This window comes from Brachycentrus maculatus, unplaced genomic scaffold, assembly GCF_059751285.1.
Source record: "Brachycentrus maculatus isolate JH-2025_06_01 unplaced genomic scaffold, ASM5975128v1 h1tg000534l, whole genome shotgun sequence".
Lineage (NCBI taxonomy): Eukaryota > Metazoa > Arthropoda > Insecta > Trichoptera > Brachycentridae > Brachycentrus > Brachycentrus maculatus.
In genome coordinates this window covers 482280-506223 of record NW_028281280.1, presented here as the reverse complement: position 1 = coordinate 506223, position 23944 = coordinate 482280, and the positions used below count along the sequence as shown (strand labels likewise).

General features: G+C 37.2%; 2 protein-coding genes across 2 annotated transcripts in view; both read right to left on the bottom strand.

Annotated features, from left to right (window-relative positions):
• LOC148301628 (phenoloxidase-activating factor 2-like) overlaps positions 1-23944 on the bottom strand; it is a 222954-nt gene that overhangs the window by 53490 nt on the left and 145520 nt on the right. The window lies entirely within an intron of this gene.
• Positions 1756-8676, bottom strand: LOC148301633 (endocuticle structural glycoprotein SgAbd-2-like). Its single transcript, XM_088272952.1, has 3 exons — positions 8623-8676; positions 3112-3238; positions 1756-2119 (listed from the first exon to the last, which is right to left on the bottom strand). The coding sequence occupies exons 1-3, from the start codon at positions 8632-8634 to the stop codon at positions 1806-1808; spliced, it is 453 nt and encodes a 150-aa protein (XP_088129078.1). The 5' UTR covers positions 8635-8676; the 3' UTR covers positions 1756-1805.

Below are 23944 nucleotides of genomic sequence, written 5' to 3'. Positions count from 1 at the left end.
TATTCAGCAATGATTAGGGCAAAGGTCAAGTTGATACAGTGTATTGATCATTAGAAAACCATCTAACCTCAATTCGGTCAATAAACGACGCAGGATTGTCTTCAAACCATGAGTGGTACTATTGGCGAGCCTTGAGGGACACCATTAGAAACGAACTTATGTACCATATACGCGTATTAGAGATAAGTATATCAAAATGATAATTGATACCTTTTCTGTTCATGTTTAAGTCATTTAAAAGGAGTATTCAGCAATGATTAGGGCAAAGGTCAAGTTGATACAGTGTATTGATCATTAAAAAACCATCTAACCTCAATTCGGTCAATAAACGACGCAGGATTGTCTTCAAACCATGAGTGGTACTATTGGCGAGCCTTGAGGGACACCATTAGAAATGAATTTATGTACCATATACGTATATTATAAAGATGTTTTGGTAGACCCTGTGTGTGTGTGATTGACGGGATGCTAGAGCAGGATATTTAAAAGAAATGCGTACTTACAGTTTGTTTATTGAAATAAATTTCTTACACGATTTGATATTAACTTATTATTATTTATCTAATTGATTATTGAACTTTGAATGAAATATGAAGCTAAAATATACGTTCTTTAACAATCAAGCGATGGCAGGCGATTCTCGCTCCCGCGCCTCGGTGGGCCGCTTTTGTTGAATCCGCTCAGTGTTGTCAACCTGACAATAGCAGTATAATTCAGTGTTGTCAACCTGACAACACCAAATGGCGTGGCCGGACGGCTACAAGGTATTTAAAATTGATAAGTGATACTCTTTATGTTCATGTTTAAGTCATTTAAAGGACTATTTACCAATGATTAGGACATAGGTCAAGTTGATCATTTGGAAACCATCTAACCTCAATTCGGTCAATAAACGACGCAGGATTGTCTTCAAATCATGAGTGGTACTATTGGCGAGCCTTGAGGGACACCATTAGAAATGAACCTTTGTACCTATACATATATTATAAAGAGAGGTATATCAAATTGATAATTGATACTATTTCTGTTCATGTTGAAGTCATTTATAAGGACTATTCAGCAGTTCTAAGGACATAGGTCAAGTAGATACAGTGTATTCATCATTAGGGAACCATCTAACCTCAATTCGGTCAATAAACGATGCAGGATTGTCTTCAAATCATGAGTGGTACTATTGGCGAGCCTTGAGGGACACCATTAGAAACGAACTTATGTACCATATACGTATATTAGAAATAGTATATCAAAATGATAATTGATACTTTTTCTGTTCATGTTTAAGGTCATTTATGAGGACTATTCAGCAATGCTGAGGGCATTAACAGTGTCTCAATCATTCGGAAACAATCTAACCTAAATATTTTCTTATTTTGTTTTTACCTTATGTTTTTTTGTCTCATTTGTTATATTTTTTCATTATTTATATTTTCTCATTTGTTTATTTTAAATATACTTCTTACTTTATGTTTTTCTCATTTATTTACTTTAAATATGCTTCTTTTGCCTATTTATTATACCTGTTTATTGTTTTTATATTTTGCCATGTATAAGCATTAGTTTTGGATATTTAAAAAAATATTTTTTGTAACTTTATTATTTGTGTTCCAGTCTTGTTAACCTTAATCCCATGTCCCAAAATGAAAATTAGAAATTACTCATCGGGAATATTATATGTTAATATGACTTATGTATGTTATATGTTTTGAAATAAATAAATAATAAAAAAATTCAATTCGGTCAATAAAGAACGCTGGATTGTTTTAAAGCTTATTTAATAGTGTCTTTAGTATATTGTGTGCAAGCCATCACAGTGGAAGCTCGTCTGGGTAGCTGGCGTCGGCGGCCGCCTCGCTGGGGTCGTCGTAGTTGGAGTCCGCCGGGTCGGGCTTCTTGGTGGCCAGCACGGCGAGCAGCTTCTGGATCTCTATGGGCACCGGCGGCGGAGTGGGGATGTGGTCTCCCACCGGGCGGAAGCCGTTCTCGTCGGCCGTGTAGCTCAGCCGGATGACCTTGCCCTCGGGGCTGACGTACTGCACCTGGCCTTCCTGCAGCTGGGTCTCGTAACCTGGCTGCCCGGCGTTCTTGATGATGCCCTGTTCCTCCTGGAATATGCCGTTGCCTAGAAGAAACATTAAAAAAGTATATTAAGTACACAAGTACTTATCGCGCTGCTCCTCCACGCAGGGGCCTCTGCAAACATTTTTCGACTCTACCATATTCATAAATACATTCCTGACCTCCCCGATTATATATATGTGTATATATATATATATATATATATATATATATATATATATATATATATATATATATATATATATATATATATATATATATGTATATATATATATATATATATATATATATATATATATATATATATATATATATATATATATATATATATATATATATATATGTATATATATATATATATATATATATATATATATATATATATATATATATATATATATATATATATATATATATAATACAAGTTAGTACATTAGTTGCCAAGAAGCAATACCTTTTAATTAAACAAAACAGACTTGTCGGATATGTTAGTGTTTCCTTTTTTAATCAATGGGCAGATTATACTTGCCAGAGAAAGAGAGATAATAAGGTAAGAAAAGGAGGGGAGTGTTAAATGACCCAATAAAGAATAAAATATATTTGAAGTTTAGGGTTATTTATATATATATATATATATATATATATATATATATATATATATATATATATATATATATATATATATATATATATATATATATATATATATATATATATATATATATATATATATATATATATATATATATATATATATATATATATATATTCTTTGGTCTTCTATAGGCACATAGGACGCAGAGAACTTATTATAAACTAAGCGATCGCCATAGATCTTCCTCGAAAGACATCTAGAGTAAGACCAAAGCATTCATGGATGCTGCAGAGAGATAACATGGTCCCAAGGCATGGCCTAGGTGACGTTGTATAGGACAGAAGGACCTACAGCCTGAGGACGAGGAGAGCTGACCGCAGCAGTCTGCAAAGACGAAGTTAGGATGAAGCAAGGAAGATGGGAATATGAAGTGTACAAACCTGTTTGATAGAGATATCGATAATTCTTGTCTTTCTCAATTCCGACAACTTTTTGCTCTGTTTTCAGTATGGGGATCATCCCTCCTTCCACCACCGACAAAGTCAGCAACGCAGCGGTGAACAGTATCTGTAAAAACACAATGTTCAATTGGCTTGGAGCAATGAAAGCTGTCCCACAGCACGCCCAGACCTGATACAGAAGCATCTAGGCTTCCTGACAGACCTTCTCTATAATAATAAGCGAGGTACATTGAGAGCTGTCCCACCGCATTCCCAGACCTGATACAGAAGCATCTAGGCTTCCTGACAGACCTTCTCTATAATAATAAGCGAGGTACATTGAGAGCTGTCCCACCGCATTCCCAGACCTGATACAGAAGCATCTAGGCTTCCTGACAGACCTTCTCTATAATAATAAGCGAGGTACATTGAGAGCTGTCCCACCGCATTCCCAGACCTGATACAGAAGTATCTAGGCTTCCTGACAGACCTTCTCTATAATAATAAGCGAGGTACATTGAGAGCTGTCCCACCGCATTCCCAGACCTGATACAGAAGCATCTAGGCTTCCTGACAGACCTTCTCTATAATAATAAGCGAGGTACATTGAGAGCTGTCCCACCGCATTCCCAGACCTGATACAGAAGTATCTAGGCTTCCTGACAGACCTTCTCTATAATAATAAGCGAGGTACATTGAGAGCTGTCCCACCGCATTCCCAGACCTGATACAGAAGTATCTAGGCTTCCTGACAGACCTTCTCTATAATAATAAGCGAGGTACATTGAGAGCTGTCCCACCGCATTCCCAGACCTGATACAGAAGCATCTAGGATTCCTGACAGACCTTCTCTATAATAATAAGCGAGGTACATTGAGAGCTGTCCCACCGCATTCCCAGACCTGATACAGAAGCATCTAGGCTTCCTGACAGATCTGCTCTTGCTAAGCAATTTTTTTTTACTAAGTTGCGAAATTTATTGAGAATGTGAAACAATATAAAATTGTATCCCGATTTTACTGTGAATTTACATTTAAAAGCTTTCAATATACCTGTCACTGCCAATCTAAATAAATACAAGATTGTAAGTCCATCACCAAATTTTCTAGAAGTACCCCGGTGTAGGCAAGGGATTAGTGTTTAGTTCAATTAGTCAGCTAGATCCGATTCCGACTCGACGTTGGCCGGTACACAGACGCCCGCAACCCCGATAAGCACAGCAGACAGACACGGAACACGAAAATTGAAACGCTTTGATTTGATGAGGCATTTCTATCCATCGTTGCGCGGTATGATGGATAATCCTGAAACTATCCGGAGCATCGGTCTGTATGTTCCCGATAGTTAGCTAAGGACAGCGTGGGCATAGATAGTTTCCCATTCCTATATACAGGAGCAACCTGCCGATGGTTATGCCTGTAGGAAGATGTGCTGAACAATACCTGTTCCATGTGCCTGAGGGGGTATTCCCATAAGGGATTCTTCTACATCTTTAATAAGAGTATTCTTGCTTACTTTATAATTTTTAATGTATATTTATAAATATATATATTTATATATATATATATATATATATATATATATATATATATATATATATATATACATACATATATATATATATATATATATATATATATATATATATATATATATATATATATATATATATATATATATATACATACATATATATATATATATATATATATATATATATATATATATATATATATATATATATATATATATATATAAATTGAAAGTACACTTAAAATTTCATTATTTCACCCTTTGACTGCCAAAAGCCGATATATCGCTCACTCCTTTCAACAACGTCAAAAATCAAAAAACTTAATTTTTCAGGAGATCGTTTTTAAAGTTTAAAAATATAATAAAATTTATTAAAAATAAATATCAAGCCACTTATTGAACTTTTTACTGTGCAACAGATCTTTTTAGGTAAAACCTGAAGGTTTTTTCTCCATTTTAAAAATATTTAGTATGTTTAAAAAATAATGAAACAATACATTTTCTTCAAAATACAAAAACAACACTTTCTGCCCTGTAGCGGGTAAATACCAAGTTAAAAATATGCCACTTTTGCTGGTATATAATACATTTTCTGGGCATTCCGACAACTGATAATTGACGATTTTCGATATATGACGTTGTTGAAAGGAGTGAGCTTTGTGTTCACCGGCAGTATGTTTTACTTTTTAGACAGTCATCTATCAGTGACCTATGCTAATTTTGTCACACTTCGCAAACATCTGTTGACCTTTTAGCTATGATCAGGCTATGACCCAACTATAAGTGCTAAGAGTTGGATTCGAAACGAGTTTTAGCTCTAGGAGTGAGTACGTAACATTTCAGAGAAATCTCGCTTTCCGATGTGATAATTTAGAATCTGTTTGGAAACGACATCCCATCGACCTTGGCATACTGAGAGTCACAAATAGGCCCCCTGTGGCGTCATCCATAGAGATGTGCCTTTATCTGTTACCTAAATGAAGTTGTATTCTTTTTATTTTATTTATTTATTTATTTTAACTTCATGTACATAAAAAATACGTACATTATCGGGCTTCTAGCTTTGAAGCAATATCTTTCGACTAACCAAAAACAGACTAGTGATATTGATCAAAACGTTTGATACCATATATAGCTGTTTGCAATCATATAGTAGATAGTACTTGAACATTATAAAAACAAATTACAAATTGATGATAATAAGGAAGGCAAAGGAAGAAGGGAGTTTAGGGAAGGAGGTAGAGGGAGGAGGTTTGATGGACAGTTAGGATTCTAATGACAGATAGTAATGTCTCGGATGTTCCTTGAAAGTTGTTAGAGAAGGTGCATTTGTTTACGCGGAGAGGTAATTCATTCCATAGTCTGGCCGCTTGGATATAGAAGGAATTACTGAAGAATGATGTGTTATGGCGATGAATGGAAAGTGTCCTTTCTTGGGAAGAAGGAAGTGATAGACCATGATCTGAGAGGTATATAAAGTTTTCAGTGAGATATTCTTCTTCTTAGTTCTGTTTTAAGCGGGATTATCCTCCTGCGATTGTCAATCCATCCCTTTAGTTGTCTACCTTGGGGCTGGCCGTGCATTGTAACGTAGGGGGAGTCTGTCGGTGACAAACTAACTAAGAGAGAATAGAGCGCCACACCAGTCGGTCTAATGTATGAAGTGAAGCATGGAGTTGGCAGAAAGATGAAAGTAGACTGGATGCAGTCGGGATGCCATCTCTCAATGCGGCAAGACCATGTATGGTAGATGTTCCAATGGTGATATAAGGAAAGGGTGCAAGGCTGAGATGAGCACTATCCAGCAAACTAAGGAAGGCGGCTTGGGATGGTTTGGGAAGGATGAGAGTAGACTGGATGCAGTCGGGATGCCATCTCTCAGTGCGGCAAGACCATGTATGGTAGATGTTCCAATGGTGATATAAGGAAAGGGTGCAAGGCTGAGATGAGCACTATCCAGCAAACTAAGGAAGGCGGCTTGGGATGGTTTGGGAAGGATGAGAGTAGACTGGATGCAGTCGGGATGCCATCTCTCAGTGCGGCAAGACCATGTATGGTAGATGTTCCAATGGCGATATAAGGAAAGGGTGCAAGGCTGAGATGAGCACTATCCAGCAAACTAAGGAAGGCGGCTTGGGATGGTTTGGGAAGGATGAGAGTAGACTGGATGCAGTCGGGATGCCATCTCTCAGTGCGGCAAGACCATGTATGGTAGATGTTCCAATGGCGATATAAGGAAAGGGTGCAAGGCTGAGATGAGCACTATCCAGCAAACTAAGGAAGGCGGCTTGAGATGGTTTGGGAAGGATGAGAGTAGACTGGATGCAGTCGGGATGCCATCTCTCAGTGCGGCAAGACCATGTATGGTAGCTGTTCCAATGGTGATATAAGGAAAGGGTGCAAGGCTGAGATGAGCACTATCCAGCAAACTAAGGAAGGCGGGTTGGGATGGTTTGGGAAGGATGAGAGTAGACTGAATGCAGTCGGGATGTCATTTTTCAGTGCGGCAAGACCATGTATGGTAGATGTTCCAATGGTGATATAAGGAAAGGGTGCGATGGTGCATAGGGCACTGCATCATATGAACGCAGTGTTATCTTGATCGTTAACACACGAAGGATAGGTGATCAGCCCTCCACTTCAGGTACCAGTCCAGGGTAATATTAAATAAATATTAAAGTGAAAAAATCACTTATATTTATTAGACCCCACTCTGGGAATTGAACCGGGACCTCCAGAACGGTAGCCGAGCGTGCTGACCATTACACTACGGAGGCGGACAATTTAAATTATTTAAAAAAATAATGAATAATATATTTTCAAATTCCTATATTGTATTGAATATTTAAGTATTACCGAATTTGTGGAAAATCATTGTATAACAGAATTAAAAACGAAGATACAAGAAAGGAATGTAAGGCTGAACGGGGAATAATTGAAAAGATTAGGAAGAGTTCTTTACGGCGGTATGGACATGTGGAGCGAATGGATAGCGAGAGAATGACTAAGAAAATATATGTGGCGAATGTGAGAGGGAAAACAGAACGTGGACGACCGAAAAAGACTTGGCACGATCAGATCAATCAGAACCTAAAATCTGGCGGTGTCAAAAGTCTGCGTAATCGGAGGGCATGTGTGACTAGATGTATGGATGCGAAGGAGGCGAGGAGTGTATGTCAGGACAGAAGAGTGTGGCGTTCCATCCTCTCTGCCTACCCCTGCGGGGAAACGGCGTGATGTTAGCAGTAGTAGTAGTAGAAGTTAGAGTATTTCTTCTTGTACATAATAAGCAAGGTATAAAATAAATGCGATTCATATCTTAAAAAAACGTATGAACTAACTAACTAACTAACCATCACGCCGCTTCCCCGCAGGGGTAGGCAGAGAGAATCGAACGCCACACCACTCTGTCTTTGCAAACATTCTTTGCCTCTTCTACGTTCATGCATCTCCTCATACATACCCGACGATTATTACGACTCCTGACCCGGCCGCTTTCAAGTATTTGACATACCCGATTGTGCCAAGTTTTCCTCGGTCGTCCTCTGCTTCTTTTTCCAACTACATTCGCCCCATAAATTTGTTTAACCGTTCTTTCTTCACTCATATGCTCCACATGTCCAAACCATCTCAACACACCTTTCTTAATTTTATCGATAATGCTTATCTCAGCCTTGCATTCTTTCCTTATTTCATCATTCGAACATCTATCAAACATCGTTTTGCCACACATTCGTCTGAGGGATCGCATTTTGACTGCATTCAGTCTGCTTTCATCCTTCTTTTGCCAACTCCATGCTTCGCTTCCATACATAAGGGTTGGAACCAGAACTCCATTGTGTACTGTACGTATGTATCTCGTACGTATGTATCTCGCAAATTATTAACAAACAGAACGATCCGGAAAAAAAACGTATTTATACCTGTCCCGACGACAATGTGTGATGTTTAGTAAAAATATGAAAATATTTTACTTACAGATATATACATGATGAAGAGACTTCACAGAGTAAACTCGAGTCCGTCTCGGAGCAAGTTATATAACTTTGGAGCAACTGCCATTTACATTTTCGACATCAAATTAGCAAACATCAGATAGAGAAGTCCCTCCTATAACGCGGCCTTACTTAGCGCGGTCCAGAATGTACGAAAAGTGGCTTATTCGCCGACTCCTTTCAACAACGTCATATATCAACTAAACTTGATTTCAGGAGATTGTTTTTAAAGTTTAAAAATGTAAGTAAATGCATTTAAAATAAAAATCAAGTCACTTATTGAATTTTTTACTGTGCAACAGATTTTTTTATGTAAAACCTGATTTTTTTCTCCATTTGAAAAATATTTAGTATATTTAAAAAATAATTAAACAATGCCTTTTCTTCAAAATGCAAAAACAACACTTTCTGCCTTGTAGCGGGTAAATATTAAGTTAAAAATATGCCGCTTTTGCTGGGATATAGTACATTTTCTGGGCATTCCAAAAACATGCACAACTGAAAATTGACGATTTTTGATGTATGACGTTGTTGACAGGAGTGCCTATGACGGTCGTCAGCCCCATTAATGCCCAGACTTCCATATTCCTCTTCATCTTTGATGAGATGTCAAAAAATATTATCACAGAAATAGTATGAAATTTAAGTATTTTTTTTTAAATAGTAAAAATACAAATATTTCTCTTTTATTCAAAATTTTGAAAAATCGTGATTTTTTAATAGAAGCTGACGACTGCGCCTTTCACCCTCGGATCATAACTCATCGCTAGATGTTTCCGTATCTTATTTTAAATGCTGTTAATTTTTTTTATATTTTTTTGCAACATCTTCTATTATTTCGAGGTCAGAATACAAAATAAACATGTTTTATTTTAAACGAACTATGATACGGGAGTGATTGAAATTGGTTTTTTACCTTGTTACCGAAAAGCAAAAGATCTTGTGTTTAGTCATATTTTCTTATTTTGTTTTTACCTTTTTCTTCTTCTCTGTCTTAATCCTCATTGCTGAGGGCTGTGACCCTTGCAGAAGCAATGACTCTTCTCCAGTTATCCCTTGACTGCGCTGCACGTAGCGCTCCAACCACTGAGGTGCCTGCTGCTGCCTTAATTTGATCGGTCCATCGTGTGGGGATCTTCCTCTCCCTCTCTTTCCCTCCAGGCTACCGATCACAACTAGTCGTTCCAGGCTATCCTCGTTGCCACGCGCAACGTGTCCAAAGAACTGGAGAATCCGTCGGGTACAGATATTGGCCAGAGTCAAGCCATCCAGGCGTAGTTGGAAAGTAGTTTTTACCTTTTACTTTATATATTTTCTCATTTTTTTGTATTTTCTCATTTGTTTATTTTAAATATGCTTCTTACCTTATGTTTTCTTCGTTCATTTCTTTCAAATATGCTTCTTATGCCTATTTATTATACCTGTTTATTGTCCATACATGGACAATAAACAGGTATAATAAATAAATAATAAATAATAAATATAATAAATATATAATTAATCTATCAGCGGAAGCTAAACTGGCAGTACGCAATGGAGTTCTGGTTCCAACCCTTATGTATGGAAGCGAAGCATGGAGTTGGCAAAAGAAGGATGAAAGCAGACTGAATGCATTCGAAATGCGATCGCTCAGACGAATGTGTGGCAAAACGATGTTTGATAGATGTTCGAATGATGAAATAAGGAAAGAATGTAAGGCTGAGATAAGCATTATCAATAAAATTAAGAAAGGTGTGTTGAGATGGTTTGGACATGTGGAGCGTATGAGTGAAGAAAGAACGGTTAAACAAATTTATGGGGCGAATGTAGTCGAAAAAAGAAGCAGAGGACGACCGAGGAAAACTTGGCACAATCAGGTATGTCAAATACTTGAAAGCGGCCGGGTCAGGAGTCGTAATAATCGTCGGGTATGTATGAGGAGATGCATGAATGTAGAAGAGGCAAAGAATGTTTGCAAAGACCGAGTGGTTTGGATTCTCTCTGCCTACCCCTGCGGGGAAGTGGCGTGATGGTTAGTTAGTTAGTTAGTTTATTGTTTTTATATTTTGCCATGTATTAGTATTAGTTTTAGTTATTTAAAAAAAAAAATCTTTTTTGTTACTTTATTATTTGTGTTCCAGTCTTGTTAACCTTAATCCCATGTCCCAAAATGACAAATGGAAATTACTCATCGGGAATATTATATGTATATATGACTTATGTATGTAATATGTTTTGAAAAATAAAATAAAACTAACTAACAAACCATCACGCCGCTTCCCCGCAGGGGTAGGCAGAGAGAATAGAGCGCCACACCACTCTGTCCTTGAAAACATTCTTCGCCTCCTCCACGTTCATGCATCTCCTCATACATACCCGCCGATTGTTACGACTCCTAACCTGACCACTTACAAGTATTTGGCATACTTGATCGTGCCATGTTTTTCTCGGTCTTCCTCTGCTTCTTTAATTCGCCTCATAAATTTGTTTTACCGTTCTTTCCTCACTCATTCAAAAAATAAAATAAATAAATAAATATGGCAAATTTAGTCCCATACTCGGAATGGATCATATTCAGACGGGAGGAATATGTAATTTAACATACTCAACCTATAAAGGATTGTATTAGACTCGTGAAGTGTTTATAACAGCCGATATAATCAAAATTTTCATTCATCGTTTTCATTTGGAAAATTCGCCTTCTTATAAGAACGTTGTTTTCGTAAGTTGGTAATGAATGACGTCACAGAAACGATGGAGTTGTTTTAATATTGGTAACATCGCTTAATTATTGGCGGCTCTATTTATCGATGTCTATGGTCCACCCTCCCCTCATATTTGTATAACACAAATGATAGTGTAGTGGTAAACAAACAATCCACACTACTACTATTACAGCTCTATAAACCATATACAATAAACGATATGACGTCATAAAACGTTCGACGACGGAAATTTGATGACGTATGCGAACGCACGTTTTTCGTTTTATTAAAATATGTAAAGTTTAAACCTTCATATCTCCCTTAGTTCCCTACAGATGTCAATAAGAATGCTACCGATAGTCTTGTGATTTTTCATATTAATTTATTAGCCAATAAACCAACATCGTGAAATAAATCTGTTGGCTTTGACCTTGTAGCGGAAAACCAAAAGTAGATTCGCAGCGGTGCCAATAAAAGGGAGGTGACAATAATGGGACACTTTACCCTATCAACTTTTAAAATGACATCATCGGTCAAAACAAGAGATCATTTTTTATGTTTATTTTTTAATCATTTTTCGACATTTTGAATAATTTTATTTTAATATAACTTACTAACAGACTTACCATCACGCCGCTTGCCCACGGGGGTAGGCAGAGAGGATAGAATGCCACACTTTCTTTGCAAACAGTCTCTGCAACAATTATGAATTTCCTCATACATATCCGCCGATTATTTTGACTCCTAACCTGACCGATTTCAGGCATTTGAGATTCTCATAAATATATCATGTCATACTTTCCTCGGTCTTCCTCTGTTTCTATTACCAACCACATCTTCTTCTTCTAACCCTTATCCGGACCCCAATGGTGCATAGGGCACTGCATCGTATAGACGCAGTGTTATCTTGATCGTTAAATACACGAAGGCAAGGTGATCAGCCTTCCGCTTCAGGTACCAGTCCAGGGTCATATTAAATAAATATTGGACTGAAAAATCACTAATATTCATTTTGACCCTCTTGGGAATCGAACCCGGGATCTCCAGCCTAGTGCGCTAACCCCTACACTATGGAGGCGGACAATAAATATATATACATATATATATATATATATGTATATATATATATATATATATATATATATATATATATATATATATATATATATATATATACATATATATATGTATATATATATATATATATATATATATATATATATATATATATATATATATATATATATATGTATATATATATGTATATATATATATATATATATATATATATATATATATATATATATATATATATATATATATATATATATATATTTATTTATATATATATATATATATAAATATATTTATATATATATATATATATATATATATATATATATATATATATATATATATATATATATATATATATACATATATATATATATATATATATATATATATATATATATATATATATATATATATATATATATAAATATATGTATATATATATATATATATATATATATATATATATATATATATATATATATATATATATATATATATATATATATATACCGTTCTGGAGGTCCCGGGCTCGATTCCCAAGGGGGGTAAAATAAATATTAGTGATTTTTTCACTGTAATATTTATTCAAAATTACCATGGACTGGTACCTGAAGCGGAGGGCTGATCACCTTTCCTTCATGTATCGACGATCAAGATAACACTGCGTTTATATGACACAGTGCCCTATGCACCATTGGGGTGCGGATAAGGGTTTTATATTATATATATATATATATATATATATATATATATATATATATATATATATATATATATATATATATATATATATATATATATATTCGTACGTGAGATTCTATGAATGTACCTATTTTTAAAATTCACTAAATAATACAAAACCTATCTTGAAACGCACATATGTGCAATTTTCTCATCGTTATTTATCTTAAAACAACGTTTGAACGATCGCAGTACGTGCAGAATTCATATTTTCTGCTTATCACATCAAAATACGAAAGAATGCACTTTTTAGTATCAGATATCATTATTTTCCAACATATTTAAAGAGAAATTTCTCGGGTAGTTCCATCATTCAGCACTTGTCTTCTGAAGACAGAGTTCCACTGGATCTACAGCGTTGTATTTTGTATCTTTTATGTGTTTTAAAAGTTGAAAATGTCAAAGTATATATTCTTATTATTTTTTTGTTCGCTGGGAGTTGTAATTCAGGTATTTGTTAAACAATATTGTCTTATAATTGGTTCTAATAAACCCTTTTTGGTCATTATTCAACAATCTAATGTAGACAAAGTTCCACTGGATCTACAGCGTTGTTTTTTGTATCTTTTAAGTGTTTTAAAAGTTTAAAATGTCAAAATATATTTTCCTATTAATTTTTTGTTCGCTGGGAGCTGTAATTCAGGTATTTTTAAAACAATATTATCGTACAATCGATTCTAATAAATTATTTTTGGTTTAATTACCTAACGTCAATGTGAATTCCAAAAATCTAGCTGCGACTTATGCAACATCGCTTATCATAGCCCCAAGGGCTTCAATTTTATTTGTTTTATATTCTACACCTAGTCGTGAGTTAGTTTGCTATTTGTGTTTAAAGTTACTGGTACTAGCACTCCGTTGTGAACCGCCAGTTTGGCTTCCGCGGGCATGTTTTTGTTTGCAATGTCTCCAAATACTTGTTCACAAATTTGGATTATCTCTAACTGTAGGAGTTATTTTTCATATTATTTTTTGACATCTCATCAAAGATGAAGAAGAATATGAAAGTCTGGGCATTTACGGGGCTGACGGCCGTCATAGGCTGGTTTAAGTGATCACTTTACACACTTGTAACATTCACCAATAAAAGTCAATTGTAAAATAATATGAAAATAACTCCTGTAATTAGAGATTCCAGATTTTATGAACAAGTGTTTGGACACACTCAAAATATTTTAAAATAGATCCATTTTTATGAAAATGTAAATAATATACCGGTTTTTTTTATTATTATTTTAGATTGATCAAAGTTTGGCAGCGGAATCCCAAGTGGCAGTCGACGAGGAAGAGGCTCTCCCCGGAAAATGGCTGCAATCGTTCATCGAGCTGTGGAAAGAGATTCCGTATCCGTTCAAGCAAAACCTCCAGCATCCACCCAACCAGACGGTGCTGGGCGACGAATACGCAGAAGATAACAAGGAATACGCTGAAAGTGACAGGACTTTCTATAAAGACGATAAGGAAGAACAGGGCGAAAGGAATGGCCAAGAGGCCGACGTGTTGGTCCAACAATTAAAATATCTTTTGCTGAAAAAAGATAGCAACGACGACGATTTTGATGAATACGTTGTAGACAATGCCCCATTAAACAGTGATGACTCTTTGAGAATGCTCGATGAAGAGAGCCGCTTCAACGCTACGATACTTCTGCACCAGTTGACAGAGTTGTTGAACAAACGAATCGAGGAAGACGTTGCTGAAGAAAGCTACGACGAGTCGCAAAATTGGGGCGATGATGAAGACGAGGATATGGAGCTGTCGAGCAGGTTCAAGAGGGTTCATCCGAAACCAAAGCCTCGCCCGGCTGGAAGACGCTCCAAGCGAAAAGGCCGCAAGCCGCATAAGCCTATTAAACCAAGCAAACCTAGAGGCCACTTCAACGCCACAGTGGTTCTGGAACAGCTAAACGACCTCTTGCACAGCAGCGTACACAAGGACGATCTCTGCCCACTGGAGAAAGAAAAAGAAGCCCCTTGGTTCGACTACGCGTTGGACAATGAAAAATATTTCGGTAAAAAAGTTGATAGGCACCATAACAAAAACCACAAACCTCGTCCACATGGAAAACCCAGTCAAAACCCTGGCACAGCCCCCAAAAACTCGACTCGATTCAAGTTACCGCGTCCACATAGACCTCCGTTCAATTCTTCAGTCATAAGAGAGCAACTACTGGATCTTTTAGGTCCGGATATACACAAAGACGATCTGTGCCCGTTGGAAAAAGAATACGAAGCCCCTTGGTTCGATTACGCTCTGGATAACGAACGGTATTTCGGCAAAAGACCCGGTCATCCAAAAAATAATATGGGTAACAACAAGCCCCGTCCGCATGGCAAACCGTCTCAAAACCCTAACAACTCGACTCGATCACAGTTACCAAAAAAACCTTTCAAAAATCGGTTCAATTCCACGGTAGTCAAAGAACAATTGATGGATTTACTCAGCCAAGATATACACAAAGACGGGCTGGACGCTTGCGAGAAAGAGGAGGAAGCGCCGTGGTTCGATTACGCATTGGACAATGAAAGATATTTCGGCCCGTGCAAGGCAAATGAAACAAATGGACCCAAAGACCTTCGGTCGAAGCCACGGCCCAAAAATTTTTGCAAATGCAACAGGTGCTTGCCGATCGAAATTTTGAAAGAATTGCGCAAAAATGGATTCAATCCTGCGACAGTAAAGGAGCAAATGAAGGATCTTCTCAACAGGAAGACGGATGTTGATGATCCCAAAAAAGGCGAAGGGGCAAAGAGCTTCGACAACTTGAACGAAAAAATCGCTAAGAATAATGGTGCTGATGGAAAAAGCCTACTGCGAACGTTCTCCGAGGAATCTGATCAATCGATCAAGACTGGAGGACGCGGACAAGTCAATTTGGGAGATGGGAATCTGTTCAATAGAGTAGGAGCTGATTCGGCATCAGACAACACCACGCGCGCCTTGCCAAGCATCAAGAAGCTGGAGCAAACTTCTCTACTAACGATTCTCAGGCGGCTGTGCCCTCTCTTGTCTCAGCAACTAAACTCGACAAATGTGTCGACTTCTCCACCCACTTCTCCCACAACGACTCCTCCACCCACGCCGCCCCCTCCACCGCCACCGCCCCCTCCACCTCCACCGCCTCCTCCCCCACCGCCCTCAGAAAACAACAACCATTCGTTGTCGAACCTTCAAAAACTGGAGCAAACGTCCTTCTTGTCGGTGGTCAAGAGGCTGTGCCCGCTGCTGTCTGCGACTAATGTGACTACTGATTCATCTTCTCCACCGCCACCGCCTGCTCCCCTGCCTCCAGTCCTACCATCTCCTCCTTCCAACTGTTTTTCACCCGCTGCTCCCAGCTCACAACCGTTAGTCTGCTATTGTGTTCCACCTCAAAACCAACATCAAGTGCCCCCTAACCCTCAAAATCCATAGTTCTCCAAGCCTTAATTCGGTAGTGTAATAGCAAAATCTGTCAAATTTTTCATTTTCTTTCAAGTGTTTTTTTTTTTTTAATTACCTAACGTCCAAGTGACTCTGAATTCTAGCTACGGCTTATGCAACACCGTTTATCATGTCCCTACTCAGGCTTCAACTTTATAAGTTTCATAGCCTATGCCTACTCGTGAGTGGATTTACTCTTTATGTTTAAAGTTACTATAATTTCATTGTCCGCCTCTGTAGTGCACGGTCGGCTACCATTCTGGAGGTCCCGGGTTCGATTCCCAGGGGGGGTAAAATAAATATAAGTGATTTTTTCACTGTAATATTTATTCAATATCACCCTGGACTGGTACCTGAAGCGGAGGGCTGATCACCTTTCCTTCATGTTCAAACGATTAAGATAACACTGCGTTAATATGACACAGTGCCCTATGCACCATTGAGGATGCTGATAAGGGTTTTATATTATATTATATACATATAAATACATGAAACAACATTTTAAGTGTGTCCAAATACTTGCTCGCAAAATCTGGATTATCTCCAATTACAGGAGTTATTTTCATATTATTTTTTTGACATCTCATCAAAGATGAAGAAGAATATGGAAGTCTGGGCATTTACGGGGCTGACGACCGTCGTAGGCTGGTTTAAGTGAAGTGATCACTGTTTGTTTTTGCTCTGCCTGTAAAATTTGGTCAGAGACAGATGTACCCCTTTGCCTTTACACTACCGAATTGTTCCCAATGAACCACCCACGCTAAATGAATGATATAATCGAATGACATTGTAAACAAATATTTATTTTTAAATCTTCAAAATAAATAAAAATTCAGCATATTATACGCGTGTATTTTTTGCTCTACTACGTTTTGAGTGTGTCCAAATACTTGTTCACAAATATGGATTATTTCCGATTAGGAGTTCATTTTTGCATTATTTTTTTGACATCTTATTGTAGATGACGAAGAATATGGAGGGCTTGGAATTTACAGGGCTTACGACCGACATAGGCTGGTTTAAGTGTTCACTGGGTTTATATGATGCAGTGCCCTATGCACCATTGTGGTGCGGATTTAATAGTGGTGAGAGAGAGAATAGAACGCCACATCACTCTGTCTTTGCAAACATTCTTCGCCTCTTCCACGTTCATGCATCTCCTCATACATACCCGCCGATTGTTTCGACTCCTTACCTGACCGCTTTCAAGCATTTGAGATATATATGATATATATATATATATATAAATATATATATATATATATATATATATATATATATATATATATATATATATATATATATATATATATATATATATATATATATATATATATATATATATATATATATACATATGTATATATATATATATATATATATTATATATATATATATATATATATATATATATATATATATATATATATATATATATATATATATATATATATACATATCGCTCACTCCTTTCAAGAACGTCACAAATAAAAAACTTGATTTTTCAGGGGAACGTTTTTAAAGTTTAAAAATATAATACAATTTATAAAAAATAAATTTCAAGCCACTTATTGAAAATTTTACTGTGTAACAGAACTTTTTGGGTAAAACCTAAAGGTTTTTTCTCCATTTGAAAAATATTTAGTATATTTAAAAAAAAAAAAATTAAACAATACCTTTTCTTCAAAATGCAAAAACAACACTTTCTGCCCTGTAGCGGGTAAATATTAACAACATTTTGAGTGTGTCCAAATACTTGTTCACAAAATCTGGATTATCTCCAATTACAGGAGTTATTTTCATATTATGAACATGAACAAGGTTTCTAAATTGGTTCATATATACAGAACTTCCAAGAATTTGAGTAGTGTGGTTGTCAATAATGGGTAGAATTGGTGAATGTTACACGTGTGTAAAGTGATCACTTAAACCAGCCTATGACGGTCGTCAGCCCCATAAATGCCCAGACTTCCATATTCTTCTTCATCTTTGATGAGATGTTAAAAAATAATAGGTAAATATTAAGTTTAAAATATGCCGCTTTTGCTGGGATATAGCACATTTACTGGGCATTCCGAAAACATGCACAACGGAAAATTGACGATTTTAGATTTATGACGTTCTTGAAAGGAGTGAGCGATATATGCATATCACGTTCTATACTGTCAATTTTTGTATTAGTCAGTAATTGACTGCTATTCAAAGGCGTTGAAACAATAGTTTGCCAAGCAAGCAGTATAATTTTACAATGAAAACATGTTCTTTTGAAAAGATGATTTTTTTTAATAATAAATATGACGTTTACCTAAAAGCTGTAGAAAAACAATACACAACAGACTGAGGACGAATCAAATAATAAATAATTGTATTTGTGAGGGTATAGCATATAGTATGTAATGCTCAGCGTGTTTAGCTACCGTGCTGGAAGTCCCGGGTTCGATTCCCAGTGGGGTTGAAAATAAATATTAGTGATTTTACACTGTAATATTTATTCAATATTACCCTGGACTGGTACCTGAAGCGTAGGGCTGATCACCTTTCCTTCATGTGCAAAAGAACAAGATAACTCTGCATTTATATGATGCAATGCCCTATGCACTATTAGGGTCCGGATAAGGGTTTGAAGATAAGTGGATTTTTCACTGTAATATTTATTTAATATTACCCTGGACTGGTACCTGAAGCGGAGGGCTGATCACCTTTCCTTGTAAACGATCAAGCCTATGCCTATTTGTGGGTGGATTTACTCTTTATGTTTAAAGTTACTATAATTTCATTGTCCGCCTCCGTAGTGTAATGGTCAGCACGCTCGGCTACCGTTCAGGAGGTCCCGGGTTCGATCCCCAAGGGGGGTAAAATAAATATAAGTGATTTTTTTCACTGTGATATTTATTCAAAATTGCCATGGACTGGAACCTGAAGCGGAGGGCTGATCACCTTTCCTTCATGTATAAACGATCAAGATAACACTGCGTTTATATGACACAGTGCCCTATGCACCATTGGGGTGCGGATAAGGGTTTTATTATTATTATTTTGTGTGTATATTAGGTTAAAATTGTTTAAAACAGTAAAAATGTATGTAAAAAGAACTCCACCGACAAGACACACAAGGTGGCTTGGTGGGTCCGTGCAAAAAAATTTTTTTTCATGTTTATAATTTAAATACTTTAAATAAATGTATACAATTTATGTCAAAAAATAAGAAAAAAAGAAGAAGACTACTCGGAATTGTGATAGCTGTGTAAATTTGAGCGATGGCGCCGCCATGAGCTGAGGATTTGCGAAGCGCACAACCTTCTCCAATTGGACATCAAATCTTCTTCCTTCTTCTCACCCTTATCCGCACCCAACGGTGCATAGGGCACTGCATCGTATAGAAACAGTGTTATCTTGATCGTTGAATACACGAAGGAAAGGTGATCAGCCTTCCGCTTCAGGCACCAGTCCAGGGTCATATTAAATAAACATTAGACTGAAAAATCACTGATGTTTATTTTGACCCTCTTGGGAATCGAACCCGGGACCTCCAGCATGGTAGCCTAGTGTGCTGGCCATTACACTACAGAGGCGGACAATCCATGCCATCAAATCACACTGGATATTTAAATTTTCAAAAAACTAAATTAAAAAAAAAAAAAAAAGAAAAAAAAAAACCCTTACCGCACCCCAATGGTGCATAGGGCACTGCTTCATATAAACGCAGTGTTATCTCGATCGTTTACACATGAAGGAAGGGTGATCAGCCCTCCGCTTCAGGTACCAGTCCAAGGTAATATTGAATAAATATTACAGTGAAAAAAAATCACTTATTTTTATTTGACCTCCCTGGGAATCGAACCCGGGACCTCCAGAACGGTAGCCGAGCATGCTGACCATTACACTACGGAGGCGAACGAAATTTAAAAAATCGTACGTAAATATTTAAATAAAACTTTTTCATTGCACCTCACAGAAAAAATATATATATTAAATGTCGACGACTTTATACCTTATCAGAAAGATATTTCCAGTGAACTATAAAGTAATAGTGTATTTCAAAAGTCATTCAAAAAAAATTTAGATGGACATAAAAAAAATACTTTGGATTTTCGTCAATATATATGTAAGTCAACAACATTTTGAGTGTGTCCAAATACTTGTTCACAAAATCTAACACACCTCACATACTATAAAAGAGTTTCTGCTCAAAAAGCTTCTTTACATCTCACCAATAGATGTCTCTAGTGAAGTTCTAGTGATTCAAGAATAATTTTTCAACGAGGACGACCGAAAAAGACTTGGCACGATCAGATCAATCAGAACCTAAAATCTGGCGGTGTCAAAAGTCTGCGTAGTCGGATGGCATGTATGACTAGATGTATGGATGCGAAGGAGGCGAGGAGTATGTCAGGACAGAAGAGTGTGGCGTTCCATCCTCTCTGCCTACCTCTGCGGGGAAACGGCGTGATGGTAGTAGTAGTAGTAGTAGTTTATTTCTAAGAATAATTCAAATTATTTTTTTCAATACAAAAACAATGTTTCAACGAATAACTGGATCTCAATGAAATCAAGGATGTTGAATCAGGTAAGGAGTTTCCGAGAGACCAGGGAAGGGACGAGGTTCTAAAGGATGGCAGTAACGTTCGTTCTTCATTGCAGATCCTACGTGTGGCTAGCGCTGCTGAAGGAAATGAAGAGTCGTCAACTGTAGCCAATTCGGAAAATGGCGTTTCTGGGTACATCGATTCTGTATATAAATCAAATGATGGTAAAGAGTTCGCTGAACAAGCAACAGAGTATTACGGAACAAAAAAGATAAATTTGCCTAAGTTAGAAGTATATTTTGAAGCGCTTCTTAGAAATTTGATCGGAGATCCCTTGTCTGCGTTATACATCGATATTTTAAAGAAAACCTTGGCAAATGTACCAGGAAATAATGGTGCAAAGGCGAAGATATACACAGCTGAAGTCAACCATCCTGAAAAACACGAAATAAAAGATATGTCTCCAAAAAAGTCAAAAATCCTTTACGATATACCAGTTATTTCAGACTCCAAACATACTGGAACGAGAAAACTAGGCGAAAATGAAGATATTTCGACTGACGATGACGGGTTTCACACGCGCGCTGATGACGCTCCGGAAAACGGAAGAGGAAACGATGAAATTTCAAGCCAAAAAGACGTTTTAGGATTGGACACCGCTGACGATTCAGACTCCAAACGAACTGCAACGAGAAAATCAGGCGAAAATGATGAAGATTCTAATGACGATGACGGGTTTCACACGCGCGCTGATGACGCTTCGGCAAACGGAAGAGGAAACGATGAATGTTCAAGCCAAAAAGACGATGTAGAATTGAGGACGGCTGACAGCTTCGACCAGAAAGGTGGAACAGACATTCCTGGCGTAGAGAAGTGCTCGTGGCGTTTTCATACTACGGCCAGACCATTTTGCTTGGAGACTAGCTGCCGGCAGAATTGCCACTGCGCTAAGCAAGTCTACTACGGCTGTTGCTGTTGTTGCTGCTGTTGCGTTTATTGGTGTTTATTTGATAGAGAAAAATACCACATTTTTTGCCAATATTCGACATACTAATTATGTGTTAACCCTTTCCAGTCCAAAAAAAAAAAATCCATCAGGTCCACAAAAGATTTACATCATTAAAGGGTAAAACAATACATCCAAGTTTTTTTTTTAATACAACTACTTTCATTCAAACCCTTATACGCACCCTATGGTGCATAGGGCACTGCATCATATAAATGCAAAGTTATCTTGATCATTAACATATGAAGGAAAGGTGATCAGCCCTACGCTTCGCGTACCAGTCTAGTGTTATATTGAATAAATATTACAGTTAAAAAATCACTGGTATTTATTTGACCCCCCCTGGGAATCGAACCCGGGACCTCCAGTATAGTAGCCGAGCGTGCCGACCATTACACGAATATAACTGCCCTTGTGTTAAATATATTTTTATTTTATTTTAAATGTACTTAAACCACCTCGTGCGTGTGTTATTGTGCGGGAAGCCAGAAAAGGATATTTAAAAGACTTGGCACGATCAGATCAATCAGAACCAAAAATCTGGCGGTGTCAAAAGTCTGCGTAATCGGAGGGCATGTATGACTAGATGTATGGATGTGAAGGAGGCGAGGAGTGTATGTCAGGACAGAAGAGTGTGGCGTTCCATCCTCTCTGCCTACCCCTGCGGGGAAATGGCGTGATGGTAGTAGTAGTAGTAGTAAAAGAAATGCTTGCTTACAGTTTGTTTATTGATATAAATTCTTACACTTTAATTACTATTGATATTAACTATTATAATTTATTTAATCGATTATGGAACTTTGAGTTAATTATGAAGCTAAAATATACGTCCTTTAGCAATCGAGCGATGCAGGCGAATCTCGGCCGCTTTTGTTGAATCCGCTCGGGTTGCCAATTCAACAATTCAACGTCGAATGACATTCGACATAGGACTCACCGGAATAAAGTCGATGTCGAATGACATTCGACATAGGACTCACCGGAATAAAGTCGATGTCGAATGACATTCGACATAGAAGTTTTTGAGGTATCTCTACATGAGAGAGTACGGCTATTATCCTCGGCTCTACCCGACCGCGTATGATCCCGATAGTTACCTAAGACAGCGTCGGCATAGATTGTTTCACATTCCTATACACAGGACCAACCTGCCGATGGTTATGCCTGTAGGAAGAGCTACCGCTATGTTGAACAATATCACATTGGATATTGATCTGTTCCATGTGTCCGAAGGAGTTTTCCGATGCGGGATTCTTCTACACCTTTAAGTCTTCTTGGTTACTTTTAATATATACGCCTTGAATATTGTTTGTTATGTATATATTATTTTTTTGTTGAATAAATTGCTGTTGTTGAATAAATAGGGCCGGAATGGGTCAAGGTAGTGAAAGACTAATAACTCGGTAGTATTCAGATTCTGGTTTATTATGGCTAAGTATAACTATGTCCGCCTCCGTAGTGTAATGGTCAGCACGCTCGGCTACCGTTCTGGAGGACCCGGGTTCGATTCCCAGGGGGGGGTAAGAATAAATATGAGTAATTTTTTCACTGTAATATTTATTCAATATTACCCTGGACTGGTACCTGAAGCGGAGGGCTGATCACCTTTCCTTCATGTGTAAACGATCAAGATAACACTGCGTTTATATGACGCAGTGCCCTATGCACCATTGGGGTGCGGTAAAGGATTTATTATTTATTAAGTATTACTATGTCCGCCTCCGTAGTGTTATGGCCAGCACGCTCGGCTACCGTTCTGGAGGACCCGGGTTCGATTCCTATGGGGGGTAAGAATAAATATGAGTAATTTTTTCACTGTAATATTTATTCAATATTACCCTGGACTGG